This window comes from Meleagris gallopavo, chromosome 1 (assembly GCF_000146605.3).
Source record: "Meleagris gallopavo isolate NT-WF06-2002-E0010 breed Aviagen turkey brand Nicholas breeding stock chromosome 1, Turkey_5.1, whole genome shotgun sequence".
Lineage (NCBI taxonomy): Eukaryota > Metazoa > Chordata > Aves > Galliformes > Phasianidae > Meleagris > Meleagris gallopavo.
Window position 1 is genome coordinate 72,097,581 of NC_015011.2, and position 23,098 is coordinate 72,120,678.

Below are 23,098 nucleotides of genomic sequence, written 5' to 3' on the forward strand. Positions count from 1 at the left end.
AAAAAAAAAAAATGGGAGGTTTGCTGGTTTGGTCCTGGGCAGCCTAATCTGGGGGGCGGCAGCCCAACTCACAGCAAGGGTTTGGAACTGGATGGGCTTTTGAGGCTCCTTCCAACCCAAAGCAATCTATGAGCAGTCAGACCAAGGTGGGGTGAATGAGGAAAGAAGTATCTCGCTGATAGCAGTTGTTTCAGTTGAAAAAACAGAAGAGAAAAAAAAAAAAATACTACCAGCAAATAGAAGGAGAGGAGTCTGCTGCTTTTCTTATGTTGTATATATGATGTATTTTCTGGACACATTTACCTGGGGTGTGTTCAGAGAAGGGCAACAGAGCTGTGAGGGGTCCTGGAGCACAAGTCTTATGGGGAGCAGCTGGGGGAACTGGGATTGTTCAGTCTGGAGAAGAGAAGGGGAGGCCTTATCTCTCTCTACAGTTGCCTAAGGGGAGGTTGTGGCGAGGTGGGGGTTGGCCTCTTCTCCTGTGTAACTAGTGATAGGATGAGAGGGAATGGCCTCAAGTTGTACCAGGGGAGGTTCAGGCTGGACATAAGAAGAAATTTCTTCTCTGAAAAAGTGATGAGGTGCTGGGATGGGCTACCCAGGAAGGTGGTGGAGTCACTGTCCCTGGAAGTGTTAAGGAAACATTTAGGTGTTGTACTGAGGGACATTGTTCAGTGGGAAATACTGGTGGTAGGTGGACAGTTGGGCTGGACTTGGAGGTCGTTTCCAACCTTGGTGATTCTGTGATACACATAACTAGAGTTTGGTTATGGAGAGCATTTTTCTAAACTGGAACAAAAAGTATTCACGTGCCTATTTTTCCCCTTTCAAACAGGAAGCAACAACTTTATATGGCTCATGTCTGACAACATGCACCACCAGTGGCTGCTTCTAGCTGCATGCTTTTGGGTGATATTCATGTTCATGGTTGCCAGCAAGTTTATCACACTGACTTTTAAAGATCCAGATGGTAAGTTCAAGTTTAATGTTTGCTGGGAAAGAGGAGATGGTATAGTCATTCACATAAATGCACTTCCTGTGCAAAACGCTTCTCAGCACATTACCGCTCCTTTTCAGTAGGTCTGAGAACAGAACAAATAAAATAGAAATGTCAGTGCTGATACTCAATTCCTGCTTGTCTTGGTAGAAGTCTGCAAAGTTTGTATCGGATCCTTTTTTCTTTTTCCTTAGTGGTCAGGAACAGAAGAAAACATGTTTTGCAATTTTGTCTTGTGAGGTCTGCTTTTTCAGATGTACCCAGCATGAGCATCTTCATCTCCTAAGAGGAGAATTTGTGTACAAAATAGTGTGTACAAAACTACCTGTTAAAAAATGACTAAAATAAAGCTCCCACAATACCGGTTTCTGTCCTCTTGTAACTGTGGCAGCATTGTGTATAGCTTGATTTCATGCAAAGCTTGTTTTCTTTCACAGCACACTTAGCCTAGCCACCTCTGCCCTGCTTCTTGCATTCAGCTTTATCCTCTGCTGTTCGACTGACAAACAGCTTATAGGCTTTTGCTTAGCATAAGTAGCCCAGATGGTGTTAGACTGATGGGGAATTTAAGCCATTTGATGACACCACACAGCATGGGAGAGTTTTCTAAAGAAAGTCTACCGAAGAGCTGGTGTTAGGAAAAAAAAAAAAATGTCCTACAGAGAGCTTATGACACAACCTACAGTTCTAAGACATCTGTACTCCTGCATCTGCCTAAAATATGCAAAAAATATGTAACTTCTGAAGCACTAGGAGCACTAGTGCTATTTGTATCATTGACTTGATAGCAGATAAATATGCTAGGTGTACCTTTTAAGTCTTACAGGTGAAAACTATAGACTAACTTTGTAGATTTCCTCAGTTTTAGCTTTTTTTGAGCCTTGGTATATCTGCAAATGTGCCAGCCTTATGTAAGGTTGTTAAATGTTCCAGTATTTCATGTTATGCCAACTCTTGTTTCTGAGCTTAAGTATTATATGAGTGGTTATTTCCACCAGAAGTTGTCAGAGGAACTAAAATGTACTTAAAATAATAAATAACCAGAGCACACCCTCTGCATTTATTTGCTTTTCATTATCTTGCCTTACCATTTTTTGTCTTTTTTTCTTCTGTGCTGAATCCTCTTTCCTATTTGGATAGCTCTCTGAGCAGGAGCTCCATAATTTTTTAAGCTTCAGTCTTACAAAGCCACGAGTATGTATGTGTTGGAGTTTGCAGTGTTTGTATTGGGACTGATGAAGGGAAGTAATGTGAATATACCAGGAGAAAGCCCAAGTAAGCATGGTGGCTAATTCTGGAGGAACTCTTATTAAATTAAAAAATAATAATTAAAAAAGCAAACAAAAAAAACCAACAGATGTGCCAGAGGAATTTCAGGTTAGATATTAGGAAAACTTTCTTCTCAGAAAGAGTGGTAATGTGTTGGAATAGGCTGCCCAGGGAGGTGGTGCAGCCAGTGTCCCTGGAGCCGTTCAGGAGACACGTAGATGTGGCACTTAGGGATGTTGCATTCCTTTCAGTTTTAGGTTGCTTTTCCATCTGTGCCTTTTGTTTAAATCCAGCATAGGCACAGTGGAGTACTACCTTGCAAAGGGGGCATAAACAGTTGATGTCTTCTTGAGCATTAAACCATAAACAATTGTGGTTGCGGATGAAGAAAGACTATTCATAAAAGAATGAACTATATATAGGGGAAAATAATTCAATATGGATAGAAAGAAGTTTTGAGGGAGAGAGCCTGTTCTTTTCCCATTGTGGTTAGGGAAAACTTCAATTTTTTTTTTTTTCTTTCTGCATCATGTAAAGCTGCAGACTTGTGTTATTTTCCTGGTTCCGTGTAGCATGCAAATTGCAAAAAGATGCAGGAGGTTTTTCCCTTACATACTTTAATTTTGTTTGGGGTTATTAGCTGCTCTAAAATAATTAAAAAGAATGAATGTATTCACTGAATTTGTTTTTCTCCTTGTGGAAGTCTCTAAGGAAAAGCCATCGTTCCAGTAATAAATAATAAAGGGATCTTGCATTCTTTAGTGCTGATTAGATCTGTTGCTTAGAGAGCAGCAAGAAAATAAAGGTGCTCCTTAATAATGCTTTCTTTTTATTTTTTTTGCTAACGTCTAAGAGTTTACAGTAGGTGAAACTTACCTACTAATATGGATGTGGGAAGGGCAGAAGCCTGCTAAATTACAGTTTTCAGGAAGTTTATTGAAAAATAAAAGTATTGTACTGTTGTATGCATCCAGTTGTTCTTCTACTAAAGAAAATTCAAGTATCATATATTATTAGATCTTAAAACCTGTGCAAACATTATTATTTTTCCTGACATTTGGATTTTCAATTTCTCTGTTTCTTTGTATGCAGTTTGTTTTTAAAAAGCCCCCTCAAGAAAGATAATGGTCGTGTTTCTTTGAGAAAACTAAATTAAAATTACATCCAAAATTCCCATAGAGTATGTTCTTTAAAATATTCATAGCCTCTCATGTCTTCTCTAGTACTTTCCCATCTGGAAACAAATCCTAATGTTTTGCCTGCTTATTGCAGAAAATGTTTTTCCATTGTGTTAGCTGTAAAGCAGAAATTGTTGCTTTCCCCCATCCTCCATAATGCTCTTATCTTTTTCCTTCTTCAGGCTATGGTGCCAAACAAGAGCCATTAATACTGACAGCTGTGACAAAAGTGGAGGAGGCACGTGTGCCAGAGGAAAAACATTGGACTAAGGAATTCCAGGTGCGTACCATTGAGATAAGAGCTTAAATGTATTAAAGAGTGGGAGAAAAGAGAGATTATGTAAGGCTTTCCCATGGTTAAAGGAACTGCTAGACAGGAATCATTATTCAGACTTTCATTTTCATAGAGCCAACAGAATTCCTTTTAGCTTCCCAAAGCTACTTTGTTACAATAACCTTCTATCTGTCCAAATTAATGCATTTCCACTTCTAGGAGAATATAGTTGCACTACCACTTTTATCAAATCAGGTCAATCAGTTTTTGCTAGCCTTTCTTATGTAATGGCCCATCTTGGGTTACTTGTTGTAGTGTTTTAGGTGTTACAATCATCAGGTTCATGGTTCTTGACAAGCCTGAGTCTTGTCATTCCTCTTAGTTCTTTGCCTGGTCTTTCTGATTCTTTCTGATTCTTTTTGTCAGATTCCATTTTTTTTTTCATCTTCTGTGCTCTTTGTGCTTTACATTGCAGAATTTGTCCAAAGTGAAACACAAGCACAATAGTATTCAATAGAAGTTGTTCCAAGTGCACAATTCCGTACTTTCAGAAATAAAGCAGAACAGATGCAGTTCTTAGCAAATTCCTTGCTAATTCTCAAGGAAACTGAAAATTCCACATGCAAATGTGAACTTCAGACCATTTGCATGGAGAGCTAGGGCCAATTTTTTGCCATTGGTAAATCAGTCACCTAACATTTAGAGTATTTCTTTAAAGCAGCATGGAATGTGGATATCTATATAAGCATGGCACTTTGTTTTCCTTATGTTTAAAAAAAAAAAAGGAAATTTAATTTATCTTCACTGTACTTGGAAGAAAGGCTTTGTTCAGTGGAAGTCTGACAGTTCCATGTAGCAAGTCTTAATATCTTCCTTTACTTGTATGGAAGAGGATAATAAGGTTTCTTGATCCAAAACTATTCCCTCTTGACTTGATGACAGCATGAACCACAGAACAATAATATTAATCCTGGTTGCATGCAACAGGAATTGTTTTGATAAGCAATCTGTGAGGCCATCCAAATTGCATCTTGAGCAGGGAATGAATAATTGGGACAAAATGTAAAACCATCCCTTTCTCATATGTTGCTTGGGCACTATCTAAAGTACCATCTGAATAAAGATACAGAAGACAATGCTTGGTGGCATTGGACCTGGTCAAATTCAGCTTCTTATATTTACTTGAGTAAAAATGAAGTCCCTCCAGAGTGAAAGCTTGAGAGTTAGCTATGAAAATAAGAACAATGTACTTCACTTTGCAGTATGGCTTTCTAACATTGTGCTTATTGCAAAAGGTAACAGCATTAAAATAAAGAAGTTATGAAGCTAAAGAAAAGTTTGACACCATAATGTGCTGTGCTGTGCCAAAACTATAAGTGAATTTTTCTTTGCTATTAACAAAGCATTGGCAGTGTAAAATCTGTTTTTCTGTGGACATTGTTATCTCTTTCCTTCCCAGATCCAGGTGTGTAAATCACATTTAGTGGAAGGAGGAGGATTTTTCAACAGAAAATTAAAATTTCTCATCATCTGTGTATCGAGCAATCTTATTCTTTCTCTCTCCCTATTAACCACGAGACAGAGGGATGTGGTTGTAGTCATGGCTCTCTCCTCAGCCTCAGAAAAGTTAAACAGGTCATCAATTGTTGGATAAGAGGAATGCCATGTACCAATACATACAGCAGCAGTGCAGGAAGGAAACTGTTACTTCTTCAATTAATGTTTAGCAGTGTTATCATGAGCGTAGGGATCATTATCATGCACAGTTTGGGGACTTTTACAGTTTAGAATTTGATCTGAAAACTAAACATTTGCACTTTATTTTTTTCTTTCTCCCTTCTATTTTATAAAGCCAACTGGAAAAGCTTTTACTGGAAATCTGCTACGCCATCCCTTGGTTCATATGGAAAGACTTGAGCTTCTCCGGAATGTCTGCAGAGACACTGCATTGAGAAATCTCTCTCACACTGCAGTTTCCAAATTCGTCTTGGACCGAATATTTGTGTGTGACAAGCACAAGATCCTGTTTTGTCAGACGCCAAAAGTGGGCAACACTCAGTGGAAAAAAGTCTTGATCGTTTTAAATGGTATCTACTCAGTTGTGGGTGTGTGGGTTTCTTTGAGGGGGAGGAAAGAGCAGAATTGATCCAACTGGGACAGGACTAAAATGGATTCTTTCTGCCTTTCAGTACACTGATACTTAATTTCAGCTACTCATTCGTCACAGTTGCTTCTAATCCTTTCAGAAGATCTATTTTTAAAGAAAATAAACCTGTTCTTTCTGTGAAAATAAGTACTGTTATTGTTTGACTCAAAAATTCTTTGAGTCATAATAGTGCACATATGCATGTGGTAGGTAGGTTTGTTATCTTTGAAGGGGTGGCACTGATTTAAAGGGTTTGAAACAAGTAAATTACAAGGTACCACAATTCCCTAAGAAATGATCGTACAAAATCTTGAACTCACCAACTTATGACTTCACTCTTTAAGGCACGAGGAAAGCTTATTAAAATTCAGCAGCTGCTGTAGATCTGTGGTGGTGAAATCGTGTGTATGTGTAACCACTGAGCCATCATATGAGTTAAGAAGATTCTGAGGCACTTAAAGGTAGAGTTTCATCAACAAAGGTGTGCTGTAAAAGACTAAAAGAAGGAGCAAAAGGACTGATGTTTAACAATCTATGAGGCAAGCTCTGTCTACTTGTACCTAGCACACTCTTTCAGTAGCACGGCATGCCAATACAAATAACTGATTTCCTCAGGGTTTCCCACAGCACCTCTGGGTGCACACGTGCTTAGTTTGATCATACTTAATATAAGACACCTTTGTTTAACTTAAGACATCATCTTGTACCAGGGCTGTGTCTTTTCTATTTATAGTTAGGTCACTTGGAGCCCTTCGGTGGTTTTACAGGCAACATAGCTCATCAGGGTGATATCTGAATACTATAAACCTATCTTTCTTGTTATGAGAACCCTGAGAACAACCAGCTCTACACTTCTGTTTATGTTTTCTCGACCTTGCATGAAACAGTTCACATACCAATAAGCAAACAGTCACAAGTTGACAAAGGAACTGTGTCCCTCAGCAAACTTTGTACTAAGGAGTATGTTTCCAAAGACTTGCATATTAGTTTCACTCTTGATCTATGGATCACAGCTTAAAATCCAGAAAAGACACACGTGCACAGAGGTACACACTTGTTTCTTAAATGCCTATGTAAACTGCATTTGAAAAAAATAGTGAGTATGAAACTACATGAGTGCATTAGAACTACCTTCCTTTGCCTGATTTTAACAGATAACATGCAAAGAATTGCTCAGGACTGGCAGGGGTTTTTGTCTGTGTTCAGTGGAGGATAACTGATGTCTTACTAGCAGAGAACCTTTCTCTTTGAGATTCCAAGTTCTGGCATGCTGGATAATGATAGAGAATTATGTCTGGATAAATACTGGTCTCTTCTGCCTTGTGCTGCCAGTACGCAAGTATGTGCTGATGAAGACCATCTCTTTCACTGTTCTAACTTTTGTCTCTTTGGGTAATTTCTACAAATGGAACTGATATTTAGAGAGGAATACTCTGCTTCTAAAAGTGGTATGTGGAGGTTCAGGATGGAGAAACACAGCTGTGGCACTGTTGGGAAACTAATTCTGATACTGCTTGTATTCATCCAGAGCTGAGGTGCAATGAAAGCATTCAGTTTCTTAGGTTATCTAATCTGACATCTACTGTGCATGTGGAATTCCCCTAGAGTACCGAAAAGTGTAATTAGAAAACTAAAATTAATAAAGTATTTCCCCCCACACACAAAATGATAAAACTGAGAATCTGAGTTGTGTGGATTATTCACCACAATTCTGACTGCTCCTAAGGTTTATGTTGAAATGTTAATTATCTACATTACTTCTGTGGTAGGAATATTGGAACAGAGAACGCCATAGAGGCTTTCACCTAAAGAGCTTGCTTTGCATCAGCCTGTTCTCAGTGTGTGTTGGCTTTCTGAAATGATGCTTTGTGTGAAGGCTTACTCCTGAAGTCCAAGGGGCCACATGTTTTTCAAGGTCATAACAACTTCCAGGATTGGATTCTTAAAAAGAATGCATGAGAACTTAGTGACAATTTTTCTTGTCAGTTTACGTCCTTGGAAAAAAAAAGAAAAGAGTATCTGAAGCTTTTTGTTGTTAATTTTAGTACTTTTCAATCTGTGCGATATTCTATGATTGGAATTTTTGTTTGAGCATAGTGTAGTCATTAAAGGAATTTTATGGATCCTGACAGCAAGATGCTTTTGTGTTGACACAGTTCCAAAAGCAGCCCACAGCATTTATTTTTTGCTGGTGGTGGAAACTCAGAAAAAATGCCGATTCCTTCTCTGGAGTTAATCCTCAAAGTCTTCCCCTATTTGTATGTGTGGGCAGAGGAAAAGACAGTGGGGACACTGAAGTGGGAAGTTACAAGTTTAAGCATAATTGCTGATGAAATTCTTCTAATGTGCATTTCTGAGGGCTTTTAAGCCCCATGGCCTTGGATTTTAGTGTCAGGTAGCGTTGAGAACTGAGCTTGTTTAGCTTGGAGAAGAGAAGACTCCAGGGAGACCTCATTGTGGCCTTCCAGTACTTCAAGGGAGCATATTAACAGAAAGGGGAAAGACTGTTTACGTGGGTGGATAATGATAGGACAAGGGGGAATGGCCTTAAAGTGAGACAGGAGAGGTTTAGGTTAGACATTAGGAGGAAGTTTTTCACACAGAGGGTGGTGACACCCTGAAACAGGTTGCCCAAGGAGGTTGTGGATGCCCCATCCCTGGAGGCATTCAAGGCCAGGCTGGATGTGGCTCTGGGCAGCCTGGTCTGGTGGTTGGTGATCCTGCACACAGCAAGGGGTGGAAACTAGATGATCATTGTGGTCCTTTTCAACCCAGGCCATTCTATGAGAATTTTGACAGATTTCAGCTTTACAGTCAGAATCTTTTGTCGTTTGACAGCATCAAACATTGTAACCATAAACACTGAAAACAGGGGAAACAGGAAGATAAACCAAAAAGCTGTCAGCCAAAAGCATGTTTGGTTTTGCTTTTTTTTTTTTCCCCCTTCTTGAAAAATTCTCTTGCTCTCTTTCAATTTTTGTAGGAGCATATTCTTCCATAGACGAGATCCCCGAAAGCATTGTACATGATCATGAGAAAAATGGCCTTCCACGTCTGTCCTCCTTCAGTGACTCTGAAATTAAAAAGCGGTAAGAGATGGATGGCTTCCTGGGGACGTGGCAGAGGCTTGGAGTCAGAAGTGGGGTGAGCAGACAGGAGAGCAGACATTCAGTTGAAACACTTCATGCTGAAGCAATGATTTCTCTAGCCACTTGACATTGAAAATTGCAACCCTCTGTTGCATTTAGCTGCACTGAGTTACTTTTTCTGTGTGATTGTGCATTTTATTTTTATTTTGAGCTTACCCTCGTAACATTAAAAATATCTTGAATTCAGAGCTTTCAGCATCATAGAGGATTTAATCTCCTGCTTATTTGGATTGTGATAAACTAAGCTTCTCCAACTCTAATAGAATGTGAAGGATGAGGAAGCTCTCCTTACATTTTGTAATGTATACAAAAACTTACAATGAAAAATACAAACATTGTATTTCAAGTCCTACTGATGATAGTATTGATAGATTATGCAAGTAGCATAAGATTTATATTGCTCTCTGTGGTCAGAGTTTCCATACAGTTTGTAAGACTTTGCTAGGTGCTGCTTATATTTTCATAATTATTCAATCTTTTTTTTTTTTCCTTCTTCTGTTTAGACTGAATTTATACTTCAAGTTTTTTATTGTTAGAGATCCATTTGAAAGACTTATTTCTGCATTTAAAGACAAGTTTGTGCACAATCCTCGCTTCGAGCCTTGGTACCGACACGAAATTGCTCCCAGCATCATTCGTAAGTACAGAAGGAATCGCATGGAGACCAAAGGGCTGCAGTTTGAGGATTTTGTGCGCTATCTGGGTGACCCCAATCACCGATGGCTGGATGTCCAGTTTGGTGATCACATTATTCACTGGGTAACCTATGTGGAACTCTGTGCCCCCTGCGAAATCACATACAGTGTGATTGGACACCATGAAACCCTGGAGGATGATGCTCCCTATATTTTGAAAGCAGCCGGCATAGACCGTCTGGTATCATACCCCACGATTCCACCAGGTATAACAGTGTACAACAAAACAAAAGTAGAGAGGTATTTTTCAGGAATCAGCAAGAGAGACATAAGACGCCTCTACGCTCGGTTTGAAGGTGATTTTAAACTCTTTGGGTATCGGGAGCCAGATTTCTTGCTTAAGTGATGCTTGGGATAAGCTCTGGAGAAGTGTCTTAATTGAAACCTGCGTGAATACCAGCTGCAACACTGACAGAGATGAGAATGACTTTTTGTTTTCTAGCTTTTTGATGTTGCTCCGTTCTTCCATGAAACGTGTCATATGAAAAGTTAGGGGCTTATAGTTGTTGCTTACTGACCGTATGTTCAATATGTGACACTGCAATCTGTTAGGAATGAAGTCAGTTATCTAAAACACAGGATTCCACTTCTCTTCCTTCCTTGCAGGGAAAAAGGAAAAGAAAAAAAAAAAAGGAAAAACAAATGGGTGATAGTCTTCCTCCTCTTTCTCCCAGGCAGAATGCAATTTAAAAATGTTGTGAAGTATTTATAAAGATGGCAATTTCACTGCAGGTTAACGCTGACATGTTTGTGAGCTCGATGAGAAGGGCACGCAATCTCCCATGAGCTTTGAAAATTAGAGGCCAGTACAGGACTAAAGACTGATTGAATGCTTTACAAGTAAAATCATCTAGTTTCTGTCATGTGGCTGCTATAATAATAGAAATGCTGATCTAATCCCATTTTTGTTTGTCACAAAATGAACCTAATTAGACAGAAACTTTAGAACTGTTCAAAAAGGGGCTGGTTCTAAAGCCCAGTTATCTTTGTACTTTTGTCAAGTGTTTACTGTACTTACTACTGGTCTACTGAGCGTCATCATTCTACCTTTGATTTTCAAGGTATTATTTAACTCCTGGCTATATAAGTTATCTGAGAACACCAGAATCAAATGGAGCATAGAAGAAATATGAAACCGTTAGGGGAACTTTAAGGAAAATTAATTTAAAATAAAGAATTAGTTGTATTTGTGAGAGCACATACAGAAATCAAAGGTGCCACACATTTTTGTTATGTCTTCTAACAGTCAAGATTAATAAAGAAGCCACAAAAGCAGGTTGACTTATGGAGGAGCTGCTAAAGTTACTTGGGTTAATGGTCTTCCTTTTTCTTATATCCTGCCTTACTCAGTGTTCAGTACCTTGCGGAACAGAACGTTTGTTTCCCTCTGAAAGTCTATTCCCCTACTGCTGAAGTAGGCAGTATTTGGATCCTTCTGTTTTTATTCACTGCTACGGTGCCCTGAGTTTAAAAAGTCCAACATTTGTGTTACCAACAGGTGAGGTGGCAGCTTGCCAGGAATTTCGCTTACATTTCTGTACATGTTTTGTGTGTCAAAAAAAAACCAGAAAACAGAACTGAATGAATGCAGCCATAATAATTGCCTGTGCTTGCATTCTGCCCGATAAGGAGTTGTCCCATGTTTGAGCTCACCAGCAATAAGCATCAGCTGCCGCCTCATCCTGCAGTTCATGGGAGAGAGACCACAAACCCGGACTGCAGCCATCGGCCTGTCCAAAGTGAGCATGCAACCTGTGCTCTAAAATCCTGATCCTAAAGGGTTACTTTTCAGATCAGTGTAACGTTGCTGGCTGGAAATGCTGCTGGCTGTCAGTGCTATGGAATCTGCTTTTCAGTGCAGCCCCAGCATGTTTTCCATAGCTTCTCTATCAGCTCAAGGAAGCATCTTGGACTGAAAAGGATGAAAGGTGAAAAAGGAAAGGTGTGCCAACCTGACATGGGCTGCCATCTGCAGAAAGGAAGCCCTGTTGTAGCTGGATGTGGTTTCAGAAAGATCCCAACAGTCTCACTGAAATGAGAGAGGATCACTGAGCAGCATGAGAAGAGAATAGTCCCAGGTGGCAAATCTCCAAAGGTGGGATTATTATTATTATTTTGAGAAAAAGCAATGGTTACAGTGCCCTAACTTGGTAGTTCTTAACAAACGATAAAAAGATGTTAACAGCTCCAGGTTTCTCTGTTTTTCTTTATATGGGAGCTTAGCAAAATGTATTGTTAAACACATTTTGGAGCTAATGAGCTGATCGATTACCTCTCTGCCGATCTAAAATGTAACAGTGTGAATGATGTATAGTGAATTCAGGCCTTAAAAGTTTAATTCTAATAAAGATGAAAGTAGAATTGTTTTCCACTGGAAGCATAAGTTACTGATACAAATGTATCTGGTTTTATTGTCTCGGGTAAATTACTTCATGTATCAATTGTTTAAAAATGGCCAGGTGGGAAGTGCTGCATGAATCTCCAGTAACAGCATTTTTTTTTTTCTAATGGCTTTCTGAGTTGAGTTTTCTGGGCTCCTGAGACTAAAGGAATTAGTTCCAGTGCAGGCAGAGTGGGCAGAGTATGCTGTGTTGTGAAGGAGGCTCTTGCTTTGCTAGTTATAATGAATTAAATGGCTGTGTTTTATTTTAACTTATTGGGACACTGTGCAAGGCTTTTACAAATTCAGTGGTGTGTATAAATTCCATTAGGCCGTTAGGACATCATTTGCCTAGCAAATACAGATAATATTTGTGGCATATTTGGGGAACTCCTGGACTTAATTCTTGTTTTGTGCCTCTCTCTGTCTCTGGGGATGGTTTTTTGTTTGTTTGTTTGGTGGTAGTTTGTTTTGGTTTGGTTTTTCTCAGCAGCTTTTGAATCCTTTGGCCAACTGGAACATTAACTGGAACAATGGAGAGTTGAACTTTTATAGAATCACTGAATCGTTAAGATCAGAAAAGACCTCTCAGATCACTCAGTCCAACAGTCAGCCCACCCCCTCCATGCCCACTGACCACGTCCCTCAGTGCCACATCCACACAGTTCTTGAACACCTCCAGGGACGGTGACTGCACCACCTTCATGGGCAGCCTGTGCCAATACATCACCACTCTTCCTGGGAAGAAAGATTTTACCAATATCCAACCTGAGCCTTCCCTCGTACAACATGAGGCCATTCCCTCTCTTGTTGCTGTTACCTGGGAAAAGAGGTCACCTCCCACCTCACTGCAACCTCCTTTCAGGTCACTGTAGAGAGCAATTAGAATATTTTTGTTATTTTGTTTTTTAATGTGAGTTGTTACCCCTCTTTCTTGCAGTAAAAGGAGATCCAGAATTTACTTGCCTGTGAACTATCTTTACAGGTGATGCCTAACCTCTTTTCTCTGCACTTCCCACAGTGAATTATCAAGGTGTGCTTTCTGGTCATAGGCCATGAGGATGTTTTTCAGTAGTTATTATATTCATGCAGATTTTTATTTTGGGAAGCGTTCTTTATGAGAAGTAGCAACTCAAAAGTGCCCTGAAAGTACAGATTTTTCCCAGATAACCCTGTTGTTTCGTCATTTCAGTATTTCCCTGGATGCTACTGAGGGTGGCAGCTCCCTGCTGCAGGCACCAGCTCTGCTGTCAGCTCCACGAAGCCATCAGACAGTTCCAGCTGCTGTGTAACATTACTTTTTTCCACGTGCTGTTAATAATTTTGTTGGCTGGGAAAGCCATATTTTGATCTTATCTGCACTCCAAACAGTTTGCGGAGAAAAAAGATTATTTAGGGATTGCTTAAATTTATTTTCTTATATGTTAAAGATGCCTTGTCAGTGTCTCTACCTGATGCTTGATTAACAAAGAGAAAGGTGAGTGATATTTCTGCTTCATGGTCTTATTGTGGTTTACACGGAAGCTTCATGGAAATGTGAAGAGACCTGAAAGGAGGTGTAAATTCTACCTGTGCTTGTTTAAAATGTAAGGGTGTAAGGGAAACATGGCGTGTGATATGGGTCCTGGAGGTCTGCCTCAGTTATTGCTTGTCACGTGCCAGCTGCAGAGGTCAGCGTGGGTCCTCTTCTCATGCTTGAGAAGACCTCTGTGAGGTCAGAAGCAGCCTGCGGGTGGTGCAGAACTCCCCTCAGCCTTTCTGGGTTGCTGCTGTGGGGAAGGGTTTACCATTAAGTTATCTTCTTAGCAGCAAAGCCTGCCGTGACCAGGGCAAAGCGAGCAGTGTGAGGCCTGTGGGTACGCAGCTGGTGGCCACAGGCTGCTGTAGGAGCAGATTGTTGTTCAGGGCTCACTGCTCTGAAGTCAGCATTTTCCCTTTCAATCCAGGCAGGAGGGAAAGGGAAGAAAGCTGTGTGTTTGCTTTGTGGCATAAAAGGAAACCCCACTGGTAGAAATTCTTGACTGTTAAACCCAAATAATGTGTGGATGAACGAGGCTGAAAGAAGCAGCGTGCAGCCATGTCAAAGCCCTGGATTCCGTGCTGAGAGGAGCATGGGGAATCTTTGCTGGAGGTGTTAGAGGAGCAATGTGCCACCTGTGCCGTGTACATGCACACCCAAGGAGCAGCCACCAGCCTAAGAGAGTGCACATGGCAGCATGAAAGCATAAAGCGTCTGCTCTTGGTGTCTGCCTGATGTCACAACAAGGAAAAAAGTGCTTTCCCTGGAAAGGAAGTAATTAAAAAATAAGGCTAAAGGCTACACTGGGAACTGCAGCACCCACCTGACTTCCCTCATGGGACAAAAGCAAATCTGCAGATAGGAGAGTATACATGAACCATCCAGCACCTGCATGCCCTCTGGAAAGCTATTTAATGCTGGGAGTCCAGCCAAGGCTCCCAGCTATGCCAAAGCAAATGGTTCTCATCTAGGGAAAAGATATGGTTATGCTGGAGGAAGTCTTTGTGGAATAACTGGGTCTTTTGACAGCTACAATTTAGAAACCTATTGTGACTTAAGAATTTGGAACATTTTGTCTCCTAGACCCTTTTCTTCCTCCTCTCCATAGTCTGTCTTTTTAATTCAGTTTTATTTCCCTTGTCCTGAGAGGCCTTTATGTGACACATGATAGCATGACACCTGCCATTCTTATCAGAAGGGTGGATGAGGTTGCAGGAAGTACAAAATATCCTCTGTAACACTGGAGAAGACAAAGAGGAAATTGAGATAAGGGAATTGCTATGAATCACTTTGTGGCGATGGTGAAACATCAAGATTGCATGAGCTACCAATTCAATGTTTCACGTGTTGGTCAGGAATACTTAAGGAAAAATATTGCTGTTCTGTATTTGGAATCCTTGTTCATATGTTTTGAGTGAGTTCCAGTAAGGTTTTATATCAAGTAGATTTGAAATCTGCCACACAGCTAAGCTTAACTACAGATCTGCCTATTTTACTCTCATTCTGCTTTATGTATTGAATAGAGTAAGAGCAGGCTCTTTTCACTTACTGTTCTCCAGTTTCTGGCTGTTCTTTGAAATGTTCTACCTTTTGTGCTCTTAAAAAGGCAGTGAGCATCCTGGAGCAGCCAGGTCTCCCAAGTACACCTCTATGCCTCTGTCTTCATCACAGGCTGCTTTCATCTGCCAGCATCCCTTTGCCTTTCATTAGCTTTTCAGCCTAGCTCTTCACTGTAAAGCCTGTCGAGATTTGTATTTATGATTAAAATTACACATTGAGAAATGTGTGGGAGTAAAGGGATTAGGGAAACAGTTGCAGCAAGAAAAAAAAATACCAAATTACAAAATGAGGAACTTCCACACCTGTTTCACATTTCCACCCCACTGCTCTGGTTTGTATGCTCTTGCTTGGATGCTTTTGGGACCTATGAGATTTTTCTGCTGATGTCTCAACTGTGTGCATGCACTTGTTCTTCTCTGGGGTAATTGGGACAGGATCCTAGGCTGTCCTATCAAGTGCTATGTGTCTGCATGGCAAAGATGTAGCAAAACTGTTATTTCCTTGATTTGTGTCAGAATTGCTTCCAGAAGTAAGAAAAGGTGGAAAAGCTTGGGGTAGGGGCTTTCCACCTCTTCATTTAATTTCAATATACTGTTTAAAGATATCTCTGTGTGGGAGTTTAAGACACAGCAGTAAGATGCAGTTGGCTGGGTTGTGTTGTTTTTGGGTTGTTGTTGTTTTTTTTTAATTGTTTAAGTTTGTTTTTGTGGATTTAGGGTTGGATGAATAGCTTCTTTGAAATGCCATTCTGATGGAAAAGGCAGGTGCCTTACTACTGTCACCAGGTGAGGGCCTATCTCATGATTGCTTGCCAGACAGAGAAAATCACTTCATTAGATAATGATATTTTTCTTTAATATAATCCTCTTACTGATGGATTTTGAGCTTAAAATACACCACGACCAATTTTCTTTGTACTCTCTTCTCCTATACTAGGGCAGTATTTGCAGAGTTTTCATATTTCTGCTATTTTGGACCCTCTTTTCTGAAGCTTCTGGTTGGAAATGCTTCAGATTTAAACATTTTGCATTGGAATTTAAGGAATGTGTGTAATTGGACTATAGATAGGCCAGAAGGACAATGTGAAGACCCAGCAGGCTTTAATGGAGAGCTGTATGCCAGTGGTGTGACATGGCTTTGAGAAAGCGGCCACCTGCCTGCATGCATGCAGCAACCTATTTCCACTAATGACCACTGTACGTGGATGTGGTGAATAAGGCTGTGGAGAGACATTACCTCGATGCCAGTTCTCGTCGGTGGTGATAAGGGGGGATCATAGAATCATTAAGGTTGGAAAAGATCTTTCAGGTCATCTAGTTTAATCATCAGCCCACTCACTCACGTCCCTCAGTGCCACATCCACACGGTTCTTGAACACCTCCAGGGATGGTGACTCCACCACTACCCTGTACAGCATGTTCCAATGCCTCACCACTCCTTCTGAGAAGAATTTTTTCCTAATATCCAACCTGTGTCTCCCCTGGCACAATTTATGCCATTATCTCTAGCATTCAAGAGGAACGAAGAGTCTGCCTGCTAGAGAGCAGAGCTCCAGGCTTGTGTAGCTGTCCAAAAGTGTACTGGGGCAAATGAAGGGCTGGTGGGAGAAGCTGACACCTAGAGAAGGAGGGGAGCCAAAAGACAACATAGTTGTAGACAGCCCAGTCTGTATCAGTCAGGAGCCAGCTGGGGCTGGAGGCTGGGAGGACATTTCCACATCACCGTGTTTTGCTCGCACTAATCATACTTGGAAATGCTGGAAGGAACGCAAATTTCTGTAAAGATAAAAGAGTTTAAACTTAATTTCCTAACTTTATTTCTGTAGCTCCAATCTTATGGTGCTTCAACCTGTCCATGTTTGAGTTGGAAGTGGTGCAAACAGACATGACCTGGTAGGAAAGAAAAGAAGGAAGAGTACTATGGAGTAACTCCTTCATTTTGACAGCAGTAAAGCGGTACCCTTCACAACTGCAATAACCCCACTGTATTTTCTGCACCCTCCCCAGTCCAGGGGGAAATTGGCAGCACACTAACATACGATTTCTTCTTCTCACCTGGATGCCAGCCCCAGCCCAGCAGGCTGACTTGAGTGCCTGTGCAGCACAGGGCACATGGACACCCCTGTGCAAGGAGGCCCTGCAAGGCACTGCCGCTCAGATGGGTATTGCCTCCTGCAAATGAATCATGAAGCTTCAGTTCTCCTCTTCTTCCCTGTCCTAGATGTGCAGAATGATGAGTGCTTTCTGCAGAAGGAAGCTGCCGCTGTCAGAAATAGAGGTGATTGCTGCGGGCATGGTACATCTAATCAGTTTTATTGATGGCTGTGCCAGGTGAGCAAAACTTTTCCCTATGATGCTGTGAGTATTAAAGATATTTGTAACATGCTTAGGGAAAGTGTAAAGTTCCTGTAGGAGACAAAGCAAAAATCAAATATTAATGCCTCTATTACCAGCAGATGCTTTTAAAAGGCAGTTGTAACCTGTGGGTTCAATCATGCAGAGTGAATTCAGCACGTAGGCTGCCACCATTTACTGCTATTGCAGATGATGCTGAATACTGCTAGGAGCTAATCTGATGCATTATTTTAATTTTTCCCTGACTCAAAAATGATCAGAGGTGCATGTGTTTGCTATCAGTGCCACAGTCTAACACTCTAGGTGATGAGTGATAACTCTCATCAGCCACCTGAAAGTTTCACGTGGAGTTGAGAGCTTTTTTCCCAATGCTCTATTCTGAAACACATGGAGTCTGCTAAGTGTCTTACCTGTGCTAAAGGCACAGAAAGATTTACAGAGCCAAGCAGTCTTTCCACTACTGCCTGCTCTTTCAATTCTAGCCTATGGTCTCTATGAATGGAATATGATTCCAATACACAAGAGACTATAATAATTTTCTGTCAGTAAGACACATGCTACATTCCTAGTGGTTCTTGGTGTCTGTGGAGTTGCTTTTGGGTTTTGCTTTGTTTAAGGCATGTGGGATTGGTGGTGAGTTCTGCAGTATGACCGGATCCTGGAGGACCTTGTCTGCAGCTCTAAGGAGCCCAGGACTGCCTCATGGCATTTAGCTGAAGAAGCCTCCTTTACAGAATGGATTGCTGATAGTGCCAGCCGTAATTAGGCTTTCTAAACACTTTATCCTTAAATCTCTGACTTTTATTACTTCTAATTCAGCCAGTCTTATCAGACTGAAATCTCCTGCAGTAGGTGTACCTTAATACTGACTTGCTAAAAGCTAAAATTCTTGTGCCATTTCTGGGAACACTGTTTGGGACAGCTGTTTAGGTTGTGTTGTGTCCTTGAAAATTTTACTGTGCTGAACTGTCGGTATTTAGTTATTTATTTAGTTAGTTAGTTTTGCAATTGATGAAGGACTTGAAATTCAGTGAGAACGTAAGGTTTGAAATGTGTCTTTTGATGTTTGTGTGATTAAAACCACTTGAGAAACTACAAGTCTTTGAAGAATTCAGGCCACACAAACTGGGAAAAGCCCTAGAGATTGATGTCTGAAGTCTTCATAGAGGGAATGACTTGTCCTGGTCTGCAAATGGTGAAGAAAGCTCTACTATCAATCACTATTCCCCATTGCAGTAACCTGCTACAGACCCAGCTGCTAGGCACAAGTGGTGGCTTCCCCTTCCCCCTCTTTCCCTCACGCCTTAGCATGGGAGTTGTTCTTACTTCATTGTCACATGCTATTGTTTTTACAGAATCCATATCTCATTCATTGTCTTGGAGAGATGGGTGCTCCTATTTGGAAGAAAAGTAAGATGCCTGTTCTTGAAGAAGCTGGGAGGTAGATATTGAGAGAAGGGAGAGAACTGCCCAAAGGAAAAAAATTATTTTACAGTCATATGGGATGGTTTGAGTGGGAAGGGACCTCAAAACCCACATAGTCCAACCCCCTGCCATGCGCAGAACTGTCCAGAGCCCCATCCAACCTGGCCTTGAGTGCTTCCAGGGATGGGGCACTACAGCTTCTCTGGGCAGCTGTGCCAGCATCTCACCGCCCTCTGAGTGAAGAATTTCATCCTAATATCTAATCTAAATCTCCCCTCTTTTGGTTTAAACCATTCCTCCTTGCCCAATCACTATTAGATCATGTAAAAAGTTGGTCTCCCTCCTGTTTATAAGCTCTCTTCAAGTACTGGAAGGTTGCAATGAGGTCTCTTCTCCAGGCTGAACAAGCCCAGCTCCCTCAGCCTCTCTTTCATAGGAGAGGTGCTCCAGCCCTCACATCATTCTTGTGTTCCTCCTCTGGCCCCACTCCAATAGCTCCATGCCCTTCTTGTGCTGGAGGTCCCAGTCCTGGACGGAGTACTTCAGATGGGGGCTCACAAGGGCAGAGCAGAGGGGGACAATCCTCTCTCTCTCTCCCTGCTGGCCACCCCTCTGTTTATGCAGCCCAGGATACAGTTGGCCTCCTGGGCTACAGGCACACTGCTGGCTCGTGTCCAGCTTTTCATCCATCAGAACCCCCAAGTCCTTTCTCCACAGGGCTGCTCTCAATGGGTTCTTCTTGTAGTCTATACTCATATCTGGGATTACCCCAACCCATGTGCAACACTTAGCACTTGGTCTTGTTGAACTTCACTAGGTTCACATGAACCCACTTCTCAGACTTGTCCAGGTCTCTGCGGGTGGCATCCCTTCCTTCTGTTGCGTCAATTACACCACCCAGCTTAGAGTCATCTGCAAACTTGCTGAGAGTACACTCTATCCCACAATCAATTCAGTAGTTTTTATAAAAGTTTGAGTGATGCTAATTAAGTCATATAACTGTCTTCACAAGTGGCTACTAATAATGAGTTCCTCATTCACTGACCTCAAGCTTTGCAATGTGACTTGCAGAAGTACTTTTTGTTAACAGCTGCAACTGAAGACAGTTGATGCCATAGTCTGAATATAAAATTAAATCCAATTTTAGGTGCCATAGATGAGGCTTGAAAACAGGAGGATATTTTTTCCTTAGGTTTCTTTTTGTCAGATCTCCACCTTTAAGTCTGTGTTAGTATGTGTTCTTTCACCTCACAGGCATTTAGGGATAATAATTGCTGGCAGCAAAACTCTATAGGAGTAGAGGTGATTTTCTCAGTCATGCTCTAGGCAGTCTCATATAAACACCTGATTTGGCCACTCTAACATTAGCATTACTTACCTTTTGACCTTGACTACTCAGCTTCAACACTGAAGGGGTCTGGGGGAGGATGGTGTTGGTGTGAGCAACTACGTGCCATGACGGACTGCATTACTTGAGGGATTGTCACATTAGTTCACTCTAGTGGTGAAAATGTGAAGAGCATATGTCAAAAGAAAGCCAAAATATACACTTTCCCTCACTTCAATCTTTATTCCAGGACAAGGGTTTATCTGTGTAATTCTTCTCCGTTACAGGACGTGTATTAACACACTGTGGAATTTGTAATACACTGCATGTATTTTACTTGCAAATGCATGGGGCTGAATGGGGTTCAACTAGAGGGTGATGTGAGTGCAAGGATGCTGCTGACTACCTACAGAAAATCCTGGAGACATCCCAGCTGATGAGAAGAGGTAATGCTAAGGGATGAGGATCTACGGAGTTGGATGGCAGTCAGCTTCCCTTCTGGCATCAAGGACTGCCAAGCACAAGTCCTGGGAATTCATTTTCAGGCTCATGAAGCTACCAGGTGGCAGACAGGGTCAGGCTGGGTTCTGCCTTCTGCACTGGGATAGCTGGCTTTGGAGACACGGGGACAGTCATGGATATGTCTCTGGAGTGTCTTTTGACATGGCCTCCCACAGAACTCTCATCTGAGTGCTGAGAAACATGGACTGGATGAAGGGCCTGGCAGGTAGATTGGAGGCCCTCTGACCTTCTGGATTCAAAAGTAAGTAAGCAATCACTTGACACCAAGTGGCACAGCATGATGCAATGGGTCAGTATTATTTGATATCCTTGATCTTGGATATTGAGCCAGTGTGCACCTTCAACTGTTGTGTGGGAGGCATTAAACTGTGCATTGGGCAAGGAAAGGCTTGCTATGCTAGGTGACAGAACAGCACTCTAAAATCTAGGATCTGGGACAGTGAAAACTTTGTGAAGTTCAGTGAGAAGTGCAGAGTCTGCACCTGGAGCAGAACAATTCTGGGCATCAGTGCAGGCCAGGAACCTACTAGCTGGCAAATACGTGTCATATAAACTTACCATCTTCTGCTCCATTTAAATACTGTATGACCTCCAGAGATCCTTCCCAACCTTAGCTGCTATACAGTTTTGGTCTAGGGAGGCAGTAAGCATAGTTCTCCTCTCCTTACTTACTACATTTGCTTTATCTTTGCTTCCTTTTTCTCTTGAAAACAGAAGTCATATAGAGTAGGAGGAACCTACAGAATGTGCCTATTACAATTCTGTGAAAGAACCCATGCAGAAGGTGAAATGCTGGCCAATTCCATCCACTGAGTGGATGTGTTAGGGAGATTTCCCTGGCCCTGTCTACTGCTAGCCTTTTCTCTCCAGACAAGGAGCTAAAGTCTACATTCATTCAAGTCTAAAACTTGAATGTAGGAAGTTCCATGCAAACATGCAGAAGAACTTTACGGTAAGGGTGACGGAGCCTGAAACAGGTTGCCCAGTGAGGTTGTAGCATCTCCTTCTATGGAGATATTCAATACCTGTCTGAATGCCTATCTGTGCAGCCTGCTGTAGGGAACCTGCTTTAGTAGGGGGGGTCAGACTCCATGATCTCTTGAGGTCCCTTCCATCCCCTGCAATTCTGTGACTCAGTGATTCTCTCTCTCCAGCCCACTTGGCATGCAAGTAGGGCTCATTGTAGGATCCCTTGGATCACAAACAAAGCAAGCTTGCTTAGCTGTTCTCCTGACCTCCTTACCTTGTTTTCCATGAGCACCTCCTTACCCCTGCAATGTGATCTCCTGCTCACACGCTGTTTTCACAGTAACATGTACTGGGTGTGACGTGCTGAGCAACACGCAAACAGCAATTTCACTTCTCAGGGAGTTCCTCTGGCTTGACAGCTCATGCTGTTGACTCATGACAGATCTTTAACCTGGAGAACCACTGCTCTAGACTCAGTTTTTCTGGAGGACAGGACTGCGCTGTGCACCTGAGCTGCACTATGCGTGTGCTGATTGTTTCAGAAGTATGCAGCGAGTGTTGGATGGCTGCTAAGTGTTGTATTGATTCACATCCACACAGCAACTGAGATGTGCATCTTATGGTAAGAACACTAAGCCCCCCGTTTGTTCAAAATAACATTCATAGCTGAAGAAGTCATAATGTTTTTTTTTGAAGGCAATGAAACATGCATAGAAAAAATTCTTGTAAATCGGTAATGGTTAGCTTTCACCTTTATTGCTTATTTAGCCTATTGGGTTGGTCTTTTGGTTTCTTTTACGGGTTGGGATGGGGTCCCGGGTCAGATTCTGGAAACAAAGAGAGTATTTTTATTAATTAAGAAATACGATGTTTGAGTTCTAAATTAAATCAGAATTCTCTTAAGCTGCCCTGCTGTGATTGCTTTTATGCAGAACTTCTGGCAGAGAGTCAAGTGTTGTCACCATTCCTGTGCCCAGTGTTTGCTATTTAGGCATGTATTCAGGGATTTCTGGTGAAGATAGGGCAATATTAATGGCTCTGTGCAAGCCCGAGTAAAACTTCACCCAAACATGGGCATACAAGTCCAAGACAGTTTGTGTCCAACCAGCATGAATGCACATGGGCTAGAAAATGTTGTGCTAGGATCTGCGTCCTCATCTGGTTCGTGTGTATTTCACTGGTTTGCTATAAAGAGACTCTGTACTCATCTATTCTGACTTTCTGCACCATAAAGTCTTTAAACAATATTCTTGAACTTATTCTGTGTTGACTGAAGGTGCACATTTAGGAAAGAGGAGGAGGAAGGAATCTGACCTGAATTTACAGAAGTCCAT

The 23,098-nt window shown here is 41.6% G+C and overlaps 1 protein-coding gene across 1 annotated transcript; it reads left to right on the plus strand.

The window, feature by feature from the left end:
• The first annotated feature begins 738 nt into the window (after positions 1-738).
• Positions 739-10,320, plus strand: CHST10 (carbohydrate sulfotransferase 10). Its single transcript, XM_003202583.4, has 5 exons — positions 739-970; positions 3,627-3,724; positions 5,571-5,805; positions 8,848-8,953; positions 9,517-10,320. Exons 1-5 carry the CDS (start codon positions 859-861, stop codon positions 10,052-10,054), a joined length of 1,089 nt encoding a protein of 362 aa, XP_003202631.1. The 5' UTR covers positions 739-858; the 3' UTR covers positions 10,055-10,320.
• Positions 10,321-23,098: the final 12,778 nt, after the last annotated feature.

Excerpts from the sequence above, each read along its gene's own strand:
- CHST10 (XM_003202583.4), top strand. The coding sequence starts at position 859 with ATGTCTGACAACATGCACCACCAGTGGCTGCTTCTAGCTGCATGCTTT. Across the intron at positions 971-3,626 it reads GACTTTTAAAGATCCAGATG|GCTATGGTGCCAAACAAGAG; the intron begins GTAAGTTCAAGT and ends TTCCTTCTTCAG. Across the intron at positions 8,954-9,516 it reads GACTCTGAAATTAAAAAGCG|ACTGAATTTATACTTCAAGT; the intron begins GTAAGAGATGGA and ends TCTTCTGTTTAG.